The 18,094-nt window shown below is 36.8% G+C and overlaps 2 protein-coding genes across 2 annotated transcripts; both read right to left on the reverse strand.

Annotated features, from left to right (window-relative positions):
- Window positions 1-2,221: 2,221 nt before the first annotated feature.
- LOC148830587 (olfactory receptor 51F2-like) lies at window positions 2,222-3,190 on the reverse strand. The gene has a single exon (XM_088919936.1). It carries the CDS (start codon window positions 3,188-3,190, stop codon window positions 2,222-2,224), a length of 969 nt encoding a protein of 322 aa, XP_088776062.1.
- A 6,169-nt stretch (window positions 3,191-9,359) lies between these two features.
- On the reverse strand, window positions 9,360-12,039 carry LOC148830588 (olfactory receptor 51F2-like). Its single transcript, XM_088919937.1, has 2 exons — window positions 11,996-12,039; window positions 9,360-10,353 (listed from the first exon to the last, which is right to left on the reverse strand). Exons 1-2 carry the CDS (start codon window positions 12,037-12,039, stop codon window positions 9,360-9,362), a joined length of 1,038 nt encoding a protein of 345 aa, XP_088776063.1.
- Window positions 12,040-18,094: the final 6,055 nt, after the last annotated feature.

Genomic DNA, 18,094 nt, shown 5'->3' on the forward strand with positions numbered 1-18,094 from the left:
GGCGGTCAAGAGAGCTGTGAACAAGAAGGTTACGCAGATTAGGTGATCAGTGATATGAGATGATGGGGCAGTCAGAAAAGAGGGCCCCAATGGAGGGATCATCCTGTAGGATGGAAAAGTTGTCGTTAATAGTCCTGGGGATAGGAAGTGTGTTAGGGTGGTAGGGAAACACCAAAGGAATGCGCTTATTACGGCAGGAGTTCCTGATTGGGTTGATGGTCCAAGGGGTGTTCACCCAGGGAGTAGCTGTGTCCCATTCTGGTGCCTATGGCAACTCCACTCACCTGTTGGTAAAAAAAGATTATTGAAAAAGAATGTGTTCAGTGTGAGGACCAATTCTGCAAGGCGTACCAGGGTGTGGGTGGGTGGATCAAGCACTGTGCATTTGTCCAGCGTGTGCTTGAGGGCTGTAAGGCCGTCATTATGGGGAATGATGGTGTAAAGAGATGTGATGTCCATGGTAAAAATGTAGCATTCGGTGCCCTGAAATTGGAACTCATGAAAAAGTTGGAGCGCGTGGTTGCTGTCTTTGATGTATGATGGAAGACCTTTAACCAGCGGTCCCCTGAGGCTGTCGAGAAAGGCTGAGATGTAAGTAGTTGGACAGTTACATGCTGATACGATGGGGCGTCCGGGGGTGTCCGGTTTGTGGATTTTGGGGAGGAGGTAAAATTGAGATACCTGCTAATGTTCAATGATGAGCCGGTTCGCCTCCTGGGGGACATCATTACTGCTGATAAGAAGGGAAATGGTGGATACCACTTCCTTTTGGTAGTCATTGGTAGGGTCCTGTTGGAGACGGAGGTAGGCAGAAGTGTCAGTTGTCTAGAGGCTTCAAAGATATATAGATCCTTACGCCACACCACAACAGCGCCTCCTTTGTCCGCTGGTTTGATGACGATATCATCCCTGTTGCGGAGAGACTGGAGCGCCTGATTTTCTCCTTGGGTGAGGTTGGACCTGTGTTTACTGGGTATAGAGAGTGCCTTGGGAGCTTGATTGGTGCATTGGTTAATGAAATAATTGACTGGTGGAAAACGGCAGAGAGGGGGGAGTCCAACAGCTCTGTTTGGGATTAATGTTGTTAATGACATCAATAACTGGGTTGTTATCAGCTGCCTGTGAAGAGGAATTGTCAGCAAAATGTGCTCTGAGACGGATCCTGCGGTAAAAGCGGTTAAGGTCGACATTGGTCTGGGGGATGACCAGCTTCCTGGGAACTGGTACAAAACTGAGGCCTTTGCTGAGGAGGGATCGCTCGTCCTGTGAAAGAGAAAGGTCAGAAGGTATTTTGAGGGCATTCTGTATGTGTGCTGACTGATGTTTCCCTGTTTTCTCTCACTCTTGCCCAGGTGCCCAGAAGAGTATACTTTTACATTTACAGTGTAAACAGTATTCCCCAGTTATGGCATAAACAAAGAACAAAGAATATACTAATTTACTTAACAAATATATTTGGAGATCTAAAAGCCTGAGGATGGAAAAGATTTGGAGGCTAAAGACAAAACTCTTTCAGTTCTTTGGATCATGTATGTCACAAGAATGCAGAGTATTTTAGGGAAAAAATGGAGATGGTTTGCACTGAAGTACATATTGTGTTGCAGGGATACAGCTTCTTGTGCTAATTTCTGACATATTTCTGATATATAGCATGTTTTCAAAAGATGTTCAGAAAGTCCTTTTAAATCAGTAGACAAACAATGAGAAAAACTGCTCAGCACTGTAGTGTTCTTTATTTTGTTTTAATCTGCTTTTGTTGAGAAAGACAAGAATTCTTTGATTCAACTTTAGGAAAGATGTTCCCAACAGATTTAAGGTATGTATAGACACAAAATGGCAAAAACAACTATAAATCTATTATAAGTCAAAAGAAATCACTAGAAATATAATCATTTAGCATAGCTGTGTTTTCAGATTGGCATGCTTCATTCTAGATTCACATATTCATTCTAGAAAATGTATACATCTATTTATAATGATAAACTACTGGTCAATATTTAACATTAATAACTTACATGTATTTGTATATTTTGACCTATTGTAATACAATTTCATGTGACTATGTCTATATATGGTACACATGCTTAGAAACAAACACAGAAACATTCATTTTATTAATGAATCAAGGAAGTGTACCATGTTTATTTAAAATCACAAATTACATGAAATATTAATATCAGTACTAAAAATGAAATAGAATAAAATTTCATTGTAATGCTTCTCAAAAAGCTGCTGATATCTTGTTTCTATTGTAAAGCCTTTTAAATGCTTCCAAAATCTCCTCGGTTTTTAATGTGTAAATGATGGGGTTCAGCATTGGTGGAATGGTAGAAGACAAGGATGTATTTAATATTCTGGCATCTGGATGAATGGTAGATAGTATCACAGCAAGGTAGGTTCCACATATAGGAAGATAAAACACTGCCACTAAGATTAGATGGGAGGTGCAAGTTTTCATTGCTCTTAAACGCTCTTCTCCTGATGTAATTTTCAACAACGCAAACACAATACACATATAGGATAGTGCAATCAGAATTAATGGTATAAAGAGGACAATTGAAATACAAAACTGTGCATAAATATGATTTGGAGAATTGCTGTTACAAGCTAATTGACACACAGGCCCATGATCACAAAAATAGCTGTTTATGACAATAGATTTACAGAATGACAGTCTTGTAACTAAACCTACAGCTATTAGCATAAGGCCAGCTGTCATAATCCATATCATTGCCAAAATCAAAACCATTTTTCCATTAGTGATAATATTGTGATAATTTAATGGAAAGCATATAGCAACAAATCTATCGTAGGCAAGTGCAAGAAGAGTTAGTGACTGCATGAAAGTAAACAAATGCACAAAAAACATATTGGCCAAGCATGCTTCATATGTTATGAACTGAGAATTAAATAAGAAGGTCTCAATCATTTTAGGAATAAGAGCTGTGCTGCCACCCATATCAACTACAGCTAAATTAAAAACAGCTGAATATTTAGGGGTGTGAAGGCTTTGGTTCATAAATATAATGAACATGATGAAAGAGTTTGCTATTACAGTTACTGTATAAACAAAACACAAGAAAATGAAGTAGTGCTTAACATGTGGAATGTTAGAAAAGCCATTGATGTAAAAGAACTGAGGTCGAACAAACGTGGAATTTGTTGAAACAGTTGAATTCAGGGAGCTCATGAGAAATGTCTTTCTTGATGAGACTTTTTTCTGACCTGAAAATACAAATCTCATTATCCTTTTCAAATATTCATTTAAGTATTGTTTTTTATTTATCCATTTAGACCAAGAATTATGGTGGCCCCAAAGTGCAGCTCAGGCTAGTAAAAGGGAATTGACACTTTAAAATGAAACTATAGAAAAGGGAGTGCACACTAGAAAAAGGCAAGTAATTACAGAATTGCATGACCATTCTTACCTCATCTTTGTTTAAGTGGATGGTGTTTAGTAACTTCTGGAGCAACTACACAGGAACTGCAGAAACAAAACAAACTTTCCAAACATCCTCCACAAACTGGGCAATACATGGTGACCTATCATTAAGAATAGTACTGTTATTTCGTTATGCAAAGGATGGTTATATATATAGAGCTAGACATTCAGTTCACTTTCATGTGTGTGATAACACCAATGCAATATAACGTGATACCGGAGCTGTGAATTATATTTCAATGACTGGTTTAGCTAGCTATAAACATCATCCATTTAAGACATATAGCTGAGTTAAACAGGCTTTTGAATCAAACCCACTGAGTGAATTTAACCAGTTCACCACTGAAATGTTCATGAAAAGCAACGGTGGTCCTAACAACCACTAACTAGCTAGCAGTACATGCCTGAAGATCGTTTATACTAACTAGCTACAGTACCTAACAGAAGAATGTTTGGAATTTCAATCCCAAATTTATAAACACTTAAACATTCAAACAGTCCTTACATTCAACACAATAGTGTCAGATTTGCATAGGAAATGAAAAGGAGAAATTATTTAAAGTTAGCTAAGTAAAAACTATCAAAGGAACATGAAAAATATACAGTATGACACCCTTCATCAGATGTCACTCTCCTAAAGTAAATTATTGAGGATGACGGACATAATTGCAACCTAAAAGTAGAGGGCAGAATGATAATATATTTCTGTAATAACTGTTTTTTTTCTAGTGTGTTTCCATTTTTCTTGTGTGCACACCTCTTTATAGTATGTGCTCTTTTTCTAAATTGTGCACTTCTTTTAATAGTATGCGCTCTTTTTTCTAGTGTTTGCTACTTTTACTAGTGTGCACTCCTTTTTAGTGTGCTTTCCCTTTTTCTAGTATGCGCTGCACTTCAGAGACACCTTTTAGAACGTCTAGGATTGTCACCTCTGCATGCCTCTCATGAAATTGTAACCCAATGGCAAGTTAAATCATATGAAATGCAAGTTATATCATAACAGAGAACATCCAAAACATAATTGGCCTTAACTGTCATTTAATAAAACAAAAGCCATTGTACCTAGAAAATCAATACACTAAATACATACAGTATATAACAGATATTATTGCTGAAGCACTGGTATACCACAACAGACTATGTTCCAGGTCTGTATACAATGATTTGTGTTATCTGTGTTGTAGAGCAGCAAGATAAAGTTAAGGACTGACTTCCTGCTGTGCAGTATATGAAATTAATTTAACAACACTTTGTGCATAGGATTAGCATGTGCAATCTGTTGCACTCTTTATAGGCAATATTCCAATGAAGTTTGTATAGCAAAATGGTAAAATTTGTAGTTCATTGCATGCAAATCAAAGACTAACGGAGGTAGAACTTTCATGGCTAGTACTGACAAAAAGTTAAAATGTTTGTATTATGTAAGACTGCTATTCCTTGCACTGTGAAATGAGTGTTTGATAATGATTTATTTGTGATATATTTGATTTTGTTTATAAACCTTGGTAAAAATAATATATATTTTTAATTTAGTTAAAATACAGGAAAATATAAACATATCTATATATGCATCAAAAGTATTAATGTAATACTCACCCAATTTGTTTTTTTTTTATTTTCCTATACAGTACTGTTTGTGTCTATGGAAAAAAAGTGTGAAATCCTGTTGTATTTAACACCTTAACTGATTCCTCAGAAATTAAATTTCTGACAATGGTACCACTTGTCTGACTTTTATACGCATGTTGTTGTGCAGGTCAATTAACATGGGGATGCACACTAGAACTGCCCCTGCAGTGATGTTAACAGTATTCCACAGAGATAAGGCTGATTTACTTACGGGATGTTTTGGAAGTATTTGCAAGAAAATTAGTGAAAGTATGTTGAATGACAAACCCAGAATTAAAAGTCACCTGGAGAATGAATTCAAAAGCATGGCTTTACTATACAGCTTTTTGAGGGAGAATACTATAAGGAGAAATGCTGGCAAATATTTTGTAGTTTAACCATTGTAACAGACCTAGTGTCAGGCCTACAGATTACCATACATAGCTGCTAACAAGTTTAATGACTTCTCCAAAAGAATTTAAATGCTTTAGAAATCTCAAAGAAATTCTAAAATCCACAGGCCTAATGGTGTGTGAATTAAAACAAACATACCTAGTATTTCTGTGCTTTTCTATTTCTATTACGAAGTAAAAATTGACTTGTATTACAGGGCACAAAGAGCACAAAGGGAGAAAGAACTTGAGTGGTGCCAGAGGAAAGACAATAACCAAACCAAACGTATCTAGCTAATACAGTGAGGACTAACCTAACTAATCCAAATAAAAATAAAATAAAATATGGCGTCTTCATGCGCCCTAACTTCCCCACAGTGAACTAACCAGAACCAAAATACATGAGTGGCACATACCAATAACCTAGTGTGTCTAGACAGAAAACAAAACCTAAGTGTGCACAATGTACCCGACGACCTTACCTTTACCTTTTCCCATGGTGTAAAGCAAGTTCACAGTTATCGATAACACGACACGAGTGAACCAATTGCAAGATTATGGGAAAATGGATAATACTGAAGAAAATACACGAGCAAGGATTAGGGTAACAAAATGAGCACAAGCAAGATAAAAAAAGAAAAGTAACAAGTGCGGGCAAGATAATAAAACACAGGTAATCAAAACAAACAAACGAACGAAGCGGGAAAAAAACAAAACATACAGACACACACAGGGATGTACAGTAACACTACGATACCAGACTTTAATGGAAAATGTATTGCTACCACACTTGTCCAGAAATACATATCAATCAGTTGCAAAATGATTGATTTAGAAAGAGCTGCAAAGATTGAGCTACCATAGCTGTTTTCCCCAGTGTCTGCACAGACCATCAATGGCTACACCAAAACATACTTTTCTGGCTTTGTTTCATTACTCTTCCCTTTAATCAGCCATATCTGCAGGATGCTGTGCTCCACTGTGTGCTGTAGTAAACAAATCACTTTTTCTCCAACATAGCAACTTCTGGGTTGGTATAAGGATCATTGGCAAATCACTAAAAGTCAATTTTAAGAGGAATGGCTGACTGAGTTTAAATTAATTGGCAGAAGGTTTTTTGGCAAAACAAAAAAAAGATTTGAAGCAAGGAATGAGTAGAAAGCTCAGGATGTGATGCTTGAGAAGGTGATGCAGCGTAAAGAAGATACTGGAATGTAAAGTCTTAAAGAGAAGAACTCGTGTTAGAGGTCCTCAGTTTCGGAAAAGTGTGATTGCATAAAATGGTATGGGTAGCAGGGAACCCAAGCTGTTGTTTAAAGAATAGTTTAAAGATAGAAGACCAGGTGAAACATCTGGGTAGTTTCATTATATACTGAAATTGAAAGGTATTTTTTAATGTGTCCTACGCCTATACTGTATGTCTGGGAAGGAGGTCCATTGTTGCACAGAGGAGTGAACATTGCGAAGTCCCAAATTTGGCACAGACTGAGCTGTAGCCCAGTTGGGGGCAGCTGAGCAAACATTAATGGCTGGGAGTAGCGCTGTAATAAAGAGGGAGATATGAAAAGGGAAGGATAGTTCAAATTGCTCAGTCTTTAGGCAGATATGAAGGATACCCGATAATTGTGATAATATTGTGTCACTATTATAAAAAGACAGGGGCCAGTCAAGAATTATCTAAGCAATTCTGTGCACCTGAACTAATTCAGGTTTTCCATAGTGTAGCGGCAATGCTTGTTAATAAGACAGAATTAAGTTTGCTGTGCTTTCCCAAATGAGGCCCCATCTCTCTCTTCATCTCTGTGGTGCAGCCACAGAGAAGCTATTCATGCAGGCTGATTTAAAGATGTTTTCTTTTGATAAGGGACAGCTCCCAAATGGGGATGCACTTAGCTAAGCCTGGCTATCGTGATCAATGGTCATCCATTGGCGCCTATCTGTCTAGGGAGTGCCAGATGGACATCTGGACTGCATTCCTAAGTGTCAGGAGTAAGTGACTCATATCTCACCTTGATCAACCAATCAGGGACTGGTTGGGCCGAGTAACCCACGTGGGTCTCTGATGCCCATGAAACTTTCAGCCAATGAACGAGCTGAAGTTCCTCCAGGTAAAAACAGGCAACACAGAGAGCCTGTAAAAAAGAATTCCAGGGGTGCAAGACAATTCCAGGGCAGGACGGCCCAGGAGCAGAAAGGCTCCCAAGGGCAGGACATTCTCGCAGCGCGCCTCCTGACCATCCTGAGACTCAGCCCGGACCAACACGTAACGGTCAGTGTGTCCGAGTGCCAGAACTTTCCTTTGTTCTAAGAGTTGAGAGCGGAGGTTGCCAGAGAGTAACCAAAGGATCCACCCGAGGTTAGCATCAGCAGCAAGCCTCGTGAACAGGTCGGAACTGTGGACAGCTGAATCACTATTCAGAACTAGCGCTTCATCAGGAACGAACCGGTCTTCTTCCTGACCTGCTGGGACCCACAGTAACTTTTCTCCTGTGCACAACTTTGCTAGTTAAAGCCAACACTAACTATCCGGTCTTCAGAGAGCAGCGCAGAGCATCGCAGGATCTCCACCACGTCGCAAGCCGCAACAGCACGGCCACTGCTTGGCACCAAGCCAGAGAGCGTGGATTGGACAGCAACAAGCCTGCAACTGTTTCTTTGCTTGTGTCTGCAGGAGATCTGAATCCCCAGAGATTGGATGAGTATTCAACTTAACTGCATTACAGCTTGAGAATTCAATTGTTATCCCAACTAGTTGATATCAATTTAACTCCTATGAGTGATGTACTTGTTTTGAATATCTAGTGTAGAAGTTGTAATCCAAGTTCATTTACGAAACGGTCTAAATGAATGATATACTGAACGTATGTCCTCTTGATATATGTAACTCTTCGTAACTGAATGAATATATACCTTTTGTATTCTGATAACCCTCACGATAAGATCTGTTATGTTTACATGCATATTTTATGTATTAATAAATGTATTCTTGTGTATTAGTACCTGTGTGTGTGCGTTGTTTGAGTTATACTGCATGGTTGGATTCTAAGACCATTAAAAGAATCATTTTGTGATTTACTGCCACAATTAATAATTGTCCCAGTAAATGCCCAAACCCCTACAGAACTGGTGCCTCGTGAGAGCACACTACAATAGTAAAGGGGTAAGTACTTATGCAATTAACAAGTTTTGCAAAGACCATATTTAACTACTTTCCCTCATGAATATGTTCAGTTTGAGCATTCAAGTTTTGATTTAAATAATTCACTTAAAATGTATACATTACATTGTAAATCAATGGGTTGTATGCTTTTGCAAGGCACTGTATTTTGCGTACCAATATAATTAAAAGTACAATTAAAAGTAATATGCAATATTATTACACAGTACGAAATCAGCATACGATATACCAAATATAGAATACAGTATGTATGGTGAGATATTACAATGTGATACACCTGCTCAGAAAAAATTTAAGCAGACTTTAAATTAGCATCTGATCTCACATAGAGCGTAGTGTGAAAAGGCTATATAGACATTGCATGATGCAAACAGATAATGTGTATATTAATTGTACATTTATATTATATACTAATATAGCAATTGTACAACTTTAATAATGCAATATATTTAATCTCCTAAGCATCAAATAATGTTTTATACAAATGGAATACAAAGGTTTGTACTACACATGGCATGAGCTATTTTATAATTATCTAGATACTTATTAAACTCTACTTCACCTTTAATAATTAATTATTAATCATTAAAAAATAATTCATTATTAAGCAACAGGTTCGTTCACAGAAATTACAGCCTTTTTGCTCCATCTAACCTGTGTTGTCATTACTAAATTGGACAAGATACAGTATACAACATATTGAAATATTACTTATTATTCTTCTGCTAGTTCCATAAAATCATTTATAATTGGTAGCAGAGATGGTCTTGTTTCTTTTATAAAGTTTTTTAATTGCTGTCATAACCTCCTCTGTTTTGATTGTGTAAATGATGGGGTTCAGCATTGGTGGAATGGTAGAAGACAGGGATGTACTTATTATTCTGGTATTTGGGTGAAGAGTGGACATGATTGCAGCAATATATGTGGCTGATATTGGAAGATAGAAAACGGTTACTAAGAGTAGGTGAGAGGTGCAGGTTTTCATGGCTTTCAGGCGTTGCTCACCTGATGCAATTTTCAGCAAAGCAAATATAATGCAAACATAAGATAACAGAATTAGAACAAGTGGTGCAAAAAGCAAAACTGTGATAGCAATTTTTGCCATTATGTAACTTGGGAAGTTATTATTACAGGCCATACGATACATAGGTCCATGATCACAAAAATAGCTGTCAATCACAATGGTTTTACAGAATGAGAGTGTGGTAATTAAACCCACAGATGTAATCACTAGACCTGATGTGAGAAACCATACAACAGCAAGAATCACAGCCATTCCAGTATTAGTGATGACAATGTGATATTTCAGGGGAAAGCAAATAGCAACAAATCTGTCGTAGGCCAATACAACTAGAGTAAGTGACTCTAGGAAAGTAAAGAACTGTACAAAAAACATATTGGCTATACAAGCTTCATATGTGATGAACTGAGAATCAAAGACAAAGGTTTCTATCATCTTAGGAATAAGTGCTGTGCTGCCACACATATCAACTACAGCCAAATTAAAAACAGCCATATACTTTGGTGTGTGAAGACTTTGCTCTATGTATATGATGAACAAAATGAAGGAATTTGCTAGTACTGTTACAGCATAAACAAAACACAAGAAAACATAGTAGTACTGTGCGTGGGGAATGCCAGAAAACCCATTAATATAAAAAAACTGAGGCCGAACAAGTGTGGCATTTGCAGACATCATTGAATTAAAGGTGCTCATGGTAGACTTCTTTCTTCTCTCTGTCCTTCTTTGTCTGTAATAACAAAAGTCATTACCATATTAATTGTTAAAATAAATCAAAGAAAATGTGCCTATAGCATGACTGTCCAACCTTTTTTCAGGTGAGAAGGAATTTCAACCACAACATTACAGTACAAACCCCAAAATGTATTTAATTTATTATGTAAGGAAAGAGATTTCTAAGAATTAAGTTGTCAGGACATACTGTATAGTTACAAATTTGAGGACAACATTTTGCCTATCCAGTGCTTTTGGTAGTTAGTAGTTAATCAAAGGATCCAGTCCTTTCCAGTCATTTAAGAATAATCTACACAAACACTAATCTAAATCACAATGTTGATTATCCCCTACATAATAAAGATTAAGTTATTTATTAAGCTCTAATGGGCTGAGAAGTTATAGTATCTTTGGAGTGTTACAGTAGTTCTGTATAATATTAGGATCCAAGTGTACTGTATGTAAGATTTAGTTAGATTTCACTGCTTTGCAGTGTACTAAATTCTAAATGTATTTATTTTAAGTTTTATTAAATTAATGAAATAGAGCTTAAACAACTTTTCTTTAAAATCAACGCTGTTGTACAATAAAGTATTTATGGTGTGCATTTTGCAGATGTTATTCACACGCATAACAATGACAGTGTCAGTAATTGTTGTATTACAATATAAATCAAATATGTTTTATAGATCATGTTAAAAGGTTTTGGCATTTATTGAGCTTTGAATATAAAAAATTCATTTCCTATAACAAGTCAAATTATAATGTCCTTAACATGAAATTCAAATCATTTGAAAAAATTTTCAACATAGATACTGTATATAACAGAAGTAAAAATACATTCTAACAAATTGTTACATACTGTAACTGTATAACAGAACAATTTACCTTTTCCTGCAAATTAATTACTTCATTGACATTATAATCAGTATTGTATTGTGTGCATTTTAATCAATATATAACATATAAACAAAACTGTATTCTGTGCTTTACTATTGTTGTTGTTGCCACTTCTAATAGCCTTAACAAAAATAACCTGCAAAAGTTTAGACTTCTCTATGGGCACAGTAAATAGAAAATCTACTGTAACTACTGTAACTAAGAGATACAGCATATGTTTTCTAAATGATATTGTATATTCTTTCAATTCATTTAAACACTATTATAATATTATTTCGGTATAACCTTTTTCAAAATGTAATTACAGGTCATAAAATATTTTATATATTAAAGAAAGAAAATCCAATACTCACCAAAAATGCCAGTAGCACATATAAAAAGATGATGAAACTAAAGTACTGTGGAAAAAGAAACAAACATCACTTGTGACTTTATTTGGGTTTTCAGATCAAATATGCTTGTCTTAACAATAGACATTGCAATATTACAAATAGTCTTTCATTTGGTGAATTAAATTCTAAATAAAATGTCTGGAAGACCATTACAAAGGGATTGTATACTTCATATTTTAGTGTGTGTTATTAATTTTCTAGGCTGAGGAAATGACAGCGCTACATCCACACATAATTTAAGAAACACCCAAAACACTGAAGTAAATTTCTTCATTGATGGCATTATGTGTGTCAGCTTTGATTGGGTCTGTTTGGATATTCGAGGTTCATATTGTACATTTCTTGTACATCACTTGTGACTTTATTTGGGTTTTGTTGAAAAATATATACATCTTGTGCTTTAACATAAGCATTTTTTTCTGGTGGGTACACATACAGAATCATTTGAGCTTTAAAAGTTCCCCAACTGTAAAGTTTATTTTTAATAAAGAAATGCAATTCATTTCACTGAATAAATAGAAATATAACACTAACAAATAACAACGGTACTAATACTCACTACAATATAGTTCAATACAGCTTTCTGTGATGTTCTCTATAATGTTGTATTTACTGCTCACCGTGTTCTTGTAATTTCCTATTTGGTTCTCATAAAAGAAAGAAAATATTAAAACATGTTTAAGTATTGTAAATGACTGTGCATCAAAGCATACAAGTACAATTGGTGAGAAACAAGTTCCTTTTATAAAGAAAATGTATCAACACAATCAACTTGGGAATGTGTTAGGCAGCAGTCTGTACTGTCACTCTGCCTGTGCTCCACAGAGAGGTAAACATGACTCATTTAATTATATGGCACTGTGTGCAATACTAGAAATAAAATCTATTCTTCATTGCTTGTTTGTCAAGCTAGATCAAATACCAAAAATATAGCCTTTAGAAAGGTAAAGATACAGCTGAACTTACCACTTTATAAACTTTAACAGTTTCTGTGTATAATGTACTTAATGACTGTGCAAGCAAATATTAGTACTTATTATATAAGCTTTACAGGAGGCTAAATTAGATTGATTCATGAGCAAGTTTAATATATCTGTTATATAATGAATTTCTGCAATGGACTAGTGCTTTGTTCAGAGTGTACCCTGAATTGCGTCCATTGTATTCCAAATGTCCAACACGCCTGCAACATTGAATTGGATGATGTGATTAGAAAAAGGATGATGGAATTAATATATCTGAAATAATGGCAACATATTTACATTAATAATGTATTTATGGCTGTCATCGCCTGATAATGTCCTTCTATCTGGAAACACATAAACAGTTACACCATACTGTACATGTAATATTTTGTCTATTGATTGTTTCATGGAGAAAACATATTTAAGCAGAATAGCACAGAGACATTTAACATCTAACGAGAACTGGTGGTATTTGTCAGTTTTTTGGATCACCATGACCATTATAGATATAAAAACTTTTTCAAAACCCATATAGTTTTTATTGCATCTGTCTATCAAGACCCTCTGGCACACAGCCCAAACATTTCAAGGTCAAGTCTGAGTCATGTCATAAGCATGTTCTAGCTCATCCATGCTTCTGTCAGTGCCCCTACCCACAAGCATATCTCTTATCTGACTCTTTTGTCGCCATCAGCATAAAACGAAAAATACCCAGTATCACACATTACTTATTTGCTGCTAATATCTCATTATGTTTGAGGGTACTATACAATCTCCTTTCATGCCTGTCTGCCCTGTTGTCTGTGAATATTTCACCAATAGCTGCAATTCTGCTTGTAGCCTACCTACCTATTTATCAACTGTACCTGACTGTATTAAGTAATTTAACTAATTCAAATACCATACTTGGTATAATTGATATAAATTTAAAAAGATGCATGCAACTGACTAATTTCCTAAGGTGCATTTATCTGTAAAAATATACTCCTCCATCTCTCCATCTTATCCCCCCACTCCGCACCCACACACACATATGAATTACATTCAGTTCTATACATTTGTGTCAAAGGAAAATCGGTCTAGTGTCATGTTTCATACACTGCACTGTGAGAAACTCAACATCAGACTTCAAGCTCTATTTTCTGCTTTTCTGGTCATTTGGATTGTGGTCAGGTGGAGTTATTGTTGGAGTCAACTGTGTCTGTGGAGGTAGAAAGGTTTCTTCCTTGGCATGGACAAGAAGTTAGGAAAAAATGAGAGGCATGGGATTGTTGTTTGTTATTCACATTGTTGTTGTTGTTTTGTTCTTCTTCCAGACACAGTAAGGAGATGTGGCAGAAGAGTTATGATATAAACAAAAGAAAATAATTTAGAGAGGTGTTTTCCATGCGGTGTTTGAAAAGCCACTGCTGTAAAAAGAACTGAGGTTGAACATAAAAGTTCATGATCAGTTGATAGTTCAGAGAACACGTCTTTCTTCACCATAGTTTTCTTTTATCTGTAATGAAAAAATCAATTCTCTATTTTTTAAGTGATATTACAAAAAACAGTGTGATTCTACAGTTTGCTCATTTTTTTATTTTCTCCAGTGAAAGATTCGCTCACAATTTTGTTGTGGGTGTTGTTGAATAGCTTCACAAAATTAAAGTTATAATCTTCTGCTTTATTAAATGCATGTATGTTAAACAACTTAACAGTATTAATTAACTATATACAGTAATTACAGTACAGACTATACATATTTCAATCTACAGCCCCCAGTATTTTAATAAAACATGATTTAACTATTATTTCCAACAATTTAATTCACAGAATTATCTCTAAAGTCAAATATGCTTGTCTTAACAATAGACATTGCAATATTACAAATAGTCTTTCATTTGGTGAATTAAATTCTAAATAAAATGTCTGGAAGACCATTACAAAGGGATTGTATCCTTCATATTTTAGTGTGTGTTATTAATTTTCTAAGATGAGGAAATGACAGTGCTACATCCACACATAATTTAAGAAACACCCAAAACACTGAAGTAAATTTCTTCATTGATGGTATTATGTGTGTCAGCTTTGATTGGGTCTGTTTGGATATTCGAGGTTCATATTGTACATTTCTTATAGATTCGTAGAGATATCTCTAAAAATCGTAGACTGTTAATTGTATTAATCTATAAAAGCAGTAGAGTTTATTCTTCTATAATGCAGTTATGCAGAAAAGTGGTTTAAAGTGGGAGTTAGAAATTATAGCTATTACACAGTTGCTCATTCAATTTAATAAATATAATGCTAAAACAGGAATAGTGCTGAACAATTAATGTTATCCTTTGAATATATTTATGATTTCAACCACCTATTGGCAAATTAACATAATGATATTCCCTTTATAAAAGTAAAAAAACAAAGAACATAAGGTTTCATTTCAATTTGCAGAGGAAAATCTCCAAATACAAAATTATGTATATTAAATCACACAATAAAATTGGTATTACTTTCTATTTATATATTTATTATTATTCAATATATCGTATTAATATGTTAGCTTTTAGAGAAAATAAATAAGGTCCATGTTACAGTACATACAACACCTGTAAAGCAGAAATAAAAGCAGGAGATCAAGGTTTCTGTGAAAGATACAAAGTCAGCAGGGAGACAAAGATGAATAATTACACTCTAGAAGAGTAACACTTCCAGAGGGCACTGGAAAGAGACCTCTGACCGTAGCAAGTGCAAAACACTGAACATGAGAAAAAATGCAGACAAGGTAGTGTTCAGCAGTTGAATGTTGCCCTACATTTACATTTACAATACCCTTACCTTTATTTGTGTTGGCCCTGTGTGGGGACTGAAATGAGAGTTGATCAAGTAGGATAATTCAGGAATAAAAAAACGCTGCAGCTTCTTTGCACAATAATACAGAGTGTGCAGAAGGCAGAGAAAAAAAAACCCTCTTTGCTCTGTAAGCCATAGTGCAGTGCTTGAATTTTGTGACCTCTTGAAATCTATTGTGTTGGTTGCATATTTGATATTGTGGTGCTCTGTGGTAGAACTGTGGTTTCGTACTTAAATGTGATTTTCTGAAAAGTTTTTCCTGAGTAAAAATGATGGCTGTTAAAACGTCTGAATTAGAGTTGCTCATAAGCACTCTCTCTAGCAACGACAATCCTGACTACTGAGACAGTGTTGAGAAATTGAATTTTGACGAACTAGCTTATTGCGGGAGGTTCTGTGAATGCAATGCAGACTGTATCTAATTTCACTTTAAACCTCGCTAAACAGCTTGAATTGACTTTGTCCGAGTTATCGAAGTTCCAAAAGCTTCACGGTAAACTTGAGAGATATAGGTCTGAGCGAGTTGAGCTGTTAGACATAATCAATGTGAAAACCAACAAGAGGTTTCAGCGACAATAGAGGACTTGTCCGTTGAGAAAGCTGTCGATGAGAAGGCCTAGCCTGCATGGAAAAGAAAGGTAATTGGAGAGTTTATACGAACGTAACCATAAAATACATGAGGACTTGTTGTGTGTTGGTGAGGATAAAGACTTGCTTGGACAGGAACTGGATGCCGCCCTGTGGGGAGCACAGCAATTACAGCGCAGGCATTCCTTACCACGAAGTAGTACGGAGCACTCGCTCAAGCTAAGGGCTCCGCATGAGAGAGTTCTCCCAGCCAGGATCTGTAACTGGGTCATTGTGGGGTAGAACGCCGAGCCCCAAATGAGACGCTAGGGCGAGTCAATTAATGCATAGGCCCCCCGACCATGATCTCTGCCATCTCTCCATCAGTGGAGAAGCTAAGAAAATAAACCTCCACTTGCTGAGACCACTAGCGAAGGAAATCTCAAATTTTACGCTTGTGTGCAAAAGGTCAGAATGTAGTGCAAGACCTGTTTAGGGAGCTTAGTGCCACTGTAGCCAGTCTAGCCGTGGGACAAATCCCACCCCACTTGATCCCACGCTTCTCAGTAGAGGAGCATGTGACATTAACCACCCCACAGCTCGAAGGGCATCCAGAAGGCGATCAAAGTTGGTATTTGGTTCCGTATCTTGAAATGGGTATGTCTACAAAAGCAATCCATTGGCTGTGTCTAAATGATCCACCACTGAAGGGTGTAATGAAACGAGGGAGAAGAGGGAGGTTTATGAAACCCATGGAGAGCAGAGGGAGGTTAATGAAACCCATGGAGAGCAGGTGGGAAGTAAATGGCTGGTCAGCACACCACATTTTAACTGTCACTGACTTATGACAGGCATGATACAGCTACCAAAATGCAGCTGCCCAAATCAAACAGTTTTCCTGCAAGCTCCCGAGGAGCCCATAGTGCATCTTGGTGACTTAACACTGTACCATCTAAAACCAGAATGATATGAGACCAAACTTGAGGTTGTAGATGCCTTCAGGGGCCACACTGTTGAATTGGATGGTAAAATCCAAGAGACTGTAAGCCTTGAAGAGGTACAGGTAGTTGAGTTTGCCTTTAATGGAACAGACCTCCAAACCACCCTGGTAGGTGCCCAACACAGTTTTCATGGTTCATGAGGGGGGCTAGAAACAGGAACTGTTGTTATTCTAACGTCACTGCTGGGTAGCTGGATCATGACTCGCAGTGTACTCTGGATGCTGTACTCTCAAATCAAGACGTTGCAGGGTAGTGTGAATGAGTCAAAGGGAGTGCTAGCATGTCAAAGAAAGGAAGTGACCTCTCCCAAATATTCGCCTACCATAGAGGTATCAGATACTGACAGTGAACTTACTGATGTGTCAAGACTAGACTGAGATAATGTCTCCTACCTTATTTATACATGCTCCTGGTACTATGATAAACTAAGTGATGGTTAGCTTTTCATGTGAGTGTGACTTATCGTCTGTACTAGTGGATGTTATTCATAATGTTTGTTTACAATGCTGGTTTTTGCATGAATTCTCGAGACATAATGTGGATATTGAAGGTTAATACCTTAATAATACAATGGACATCACTTAACCCTGTGTTTTGGTCTGAAGACAACAACGTATCAGGACCTCATGACCTTCAAATAGGGGGTATGTAGCGGCAATACTTATTAATAATACAGGAATTAAGTTTGCTGTCCCCCCTGCCAGTCTCTCTCCCTCAACTCTAGGGTGCTGGACACAGAGAGGCCATTCCATGTGGTTCAGATTAAAGGTGTTTTTCTGTCTGATAGAGTTTTCTGACAGCTCCCAGGGCTAAGATTCGCCAGCCACCTTAATGAGTGGTCATCTCTGGCGCTTTTCTGTCTGGGAGATTCCAAGGGAGAGTCTCATCCCAAGTTGTTTACAACCCTAAGGTCAGAGAGCATTGTAACCCATCCTCCACCTTGATCAGCCAATCAGGAACTGGTAGAGCGGGGTAAACTCACGTTGAATGCCCGCAGAACTTACAACCAATGAACGACTGTAGTTCCTCCAGATAAAAGAGGCAGCACAGGACCCAGAGGGCATGCCTCCAGGAAGTTCTCAGACTCA

This window comes from Atractosteus spatula, chromosome 7 (genome assembly GCF_055471065.1).
Source record: "Atractosteus spatula isolate fAtrSpa1 chromosome 7, fAtrSpa1.hap1, whole genome shotgun sequence".
In the NCBI taxonomy this organism is placed as follows: Eukaryota; Metazoa; Chordata; class Actinopteri; order Semionotiformes; family Lepisosteidae; genus Atractosteus; species Atractosteus spatula.

Excerpts from the sequence above, each read along its gene's own strand:
- LOC148830587 (XM_088919936.1), bottom strand. The coding sequence starts at position 3,190 with ATGAGCTCCCTGAATTCAACTGTTTCAACAAATTCCACGTTTGTTCGA.
- LOC148830588 (XM_088919937.1), bottom strand. The coding sequence starts at position 12,039 with ATGTATATATTTTTCAACAAAACCCAAATAAAGTCACAAGTGAT. Across the intron at positions 10,354-11,995 it reads CAAATAAAGTCACAAGTGAT|AAGAAAGAAGTCTACCATGA; the intron begins GTACAAGAAATG and ends AAGGACAGAGAG.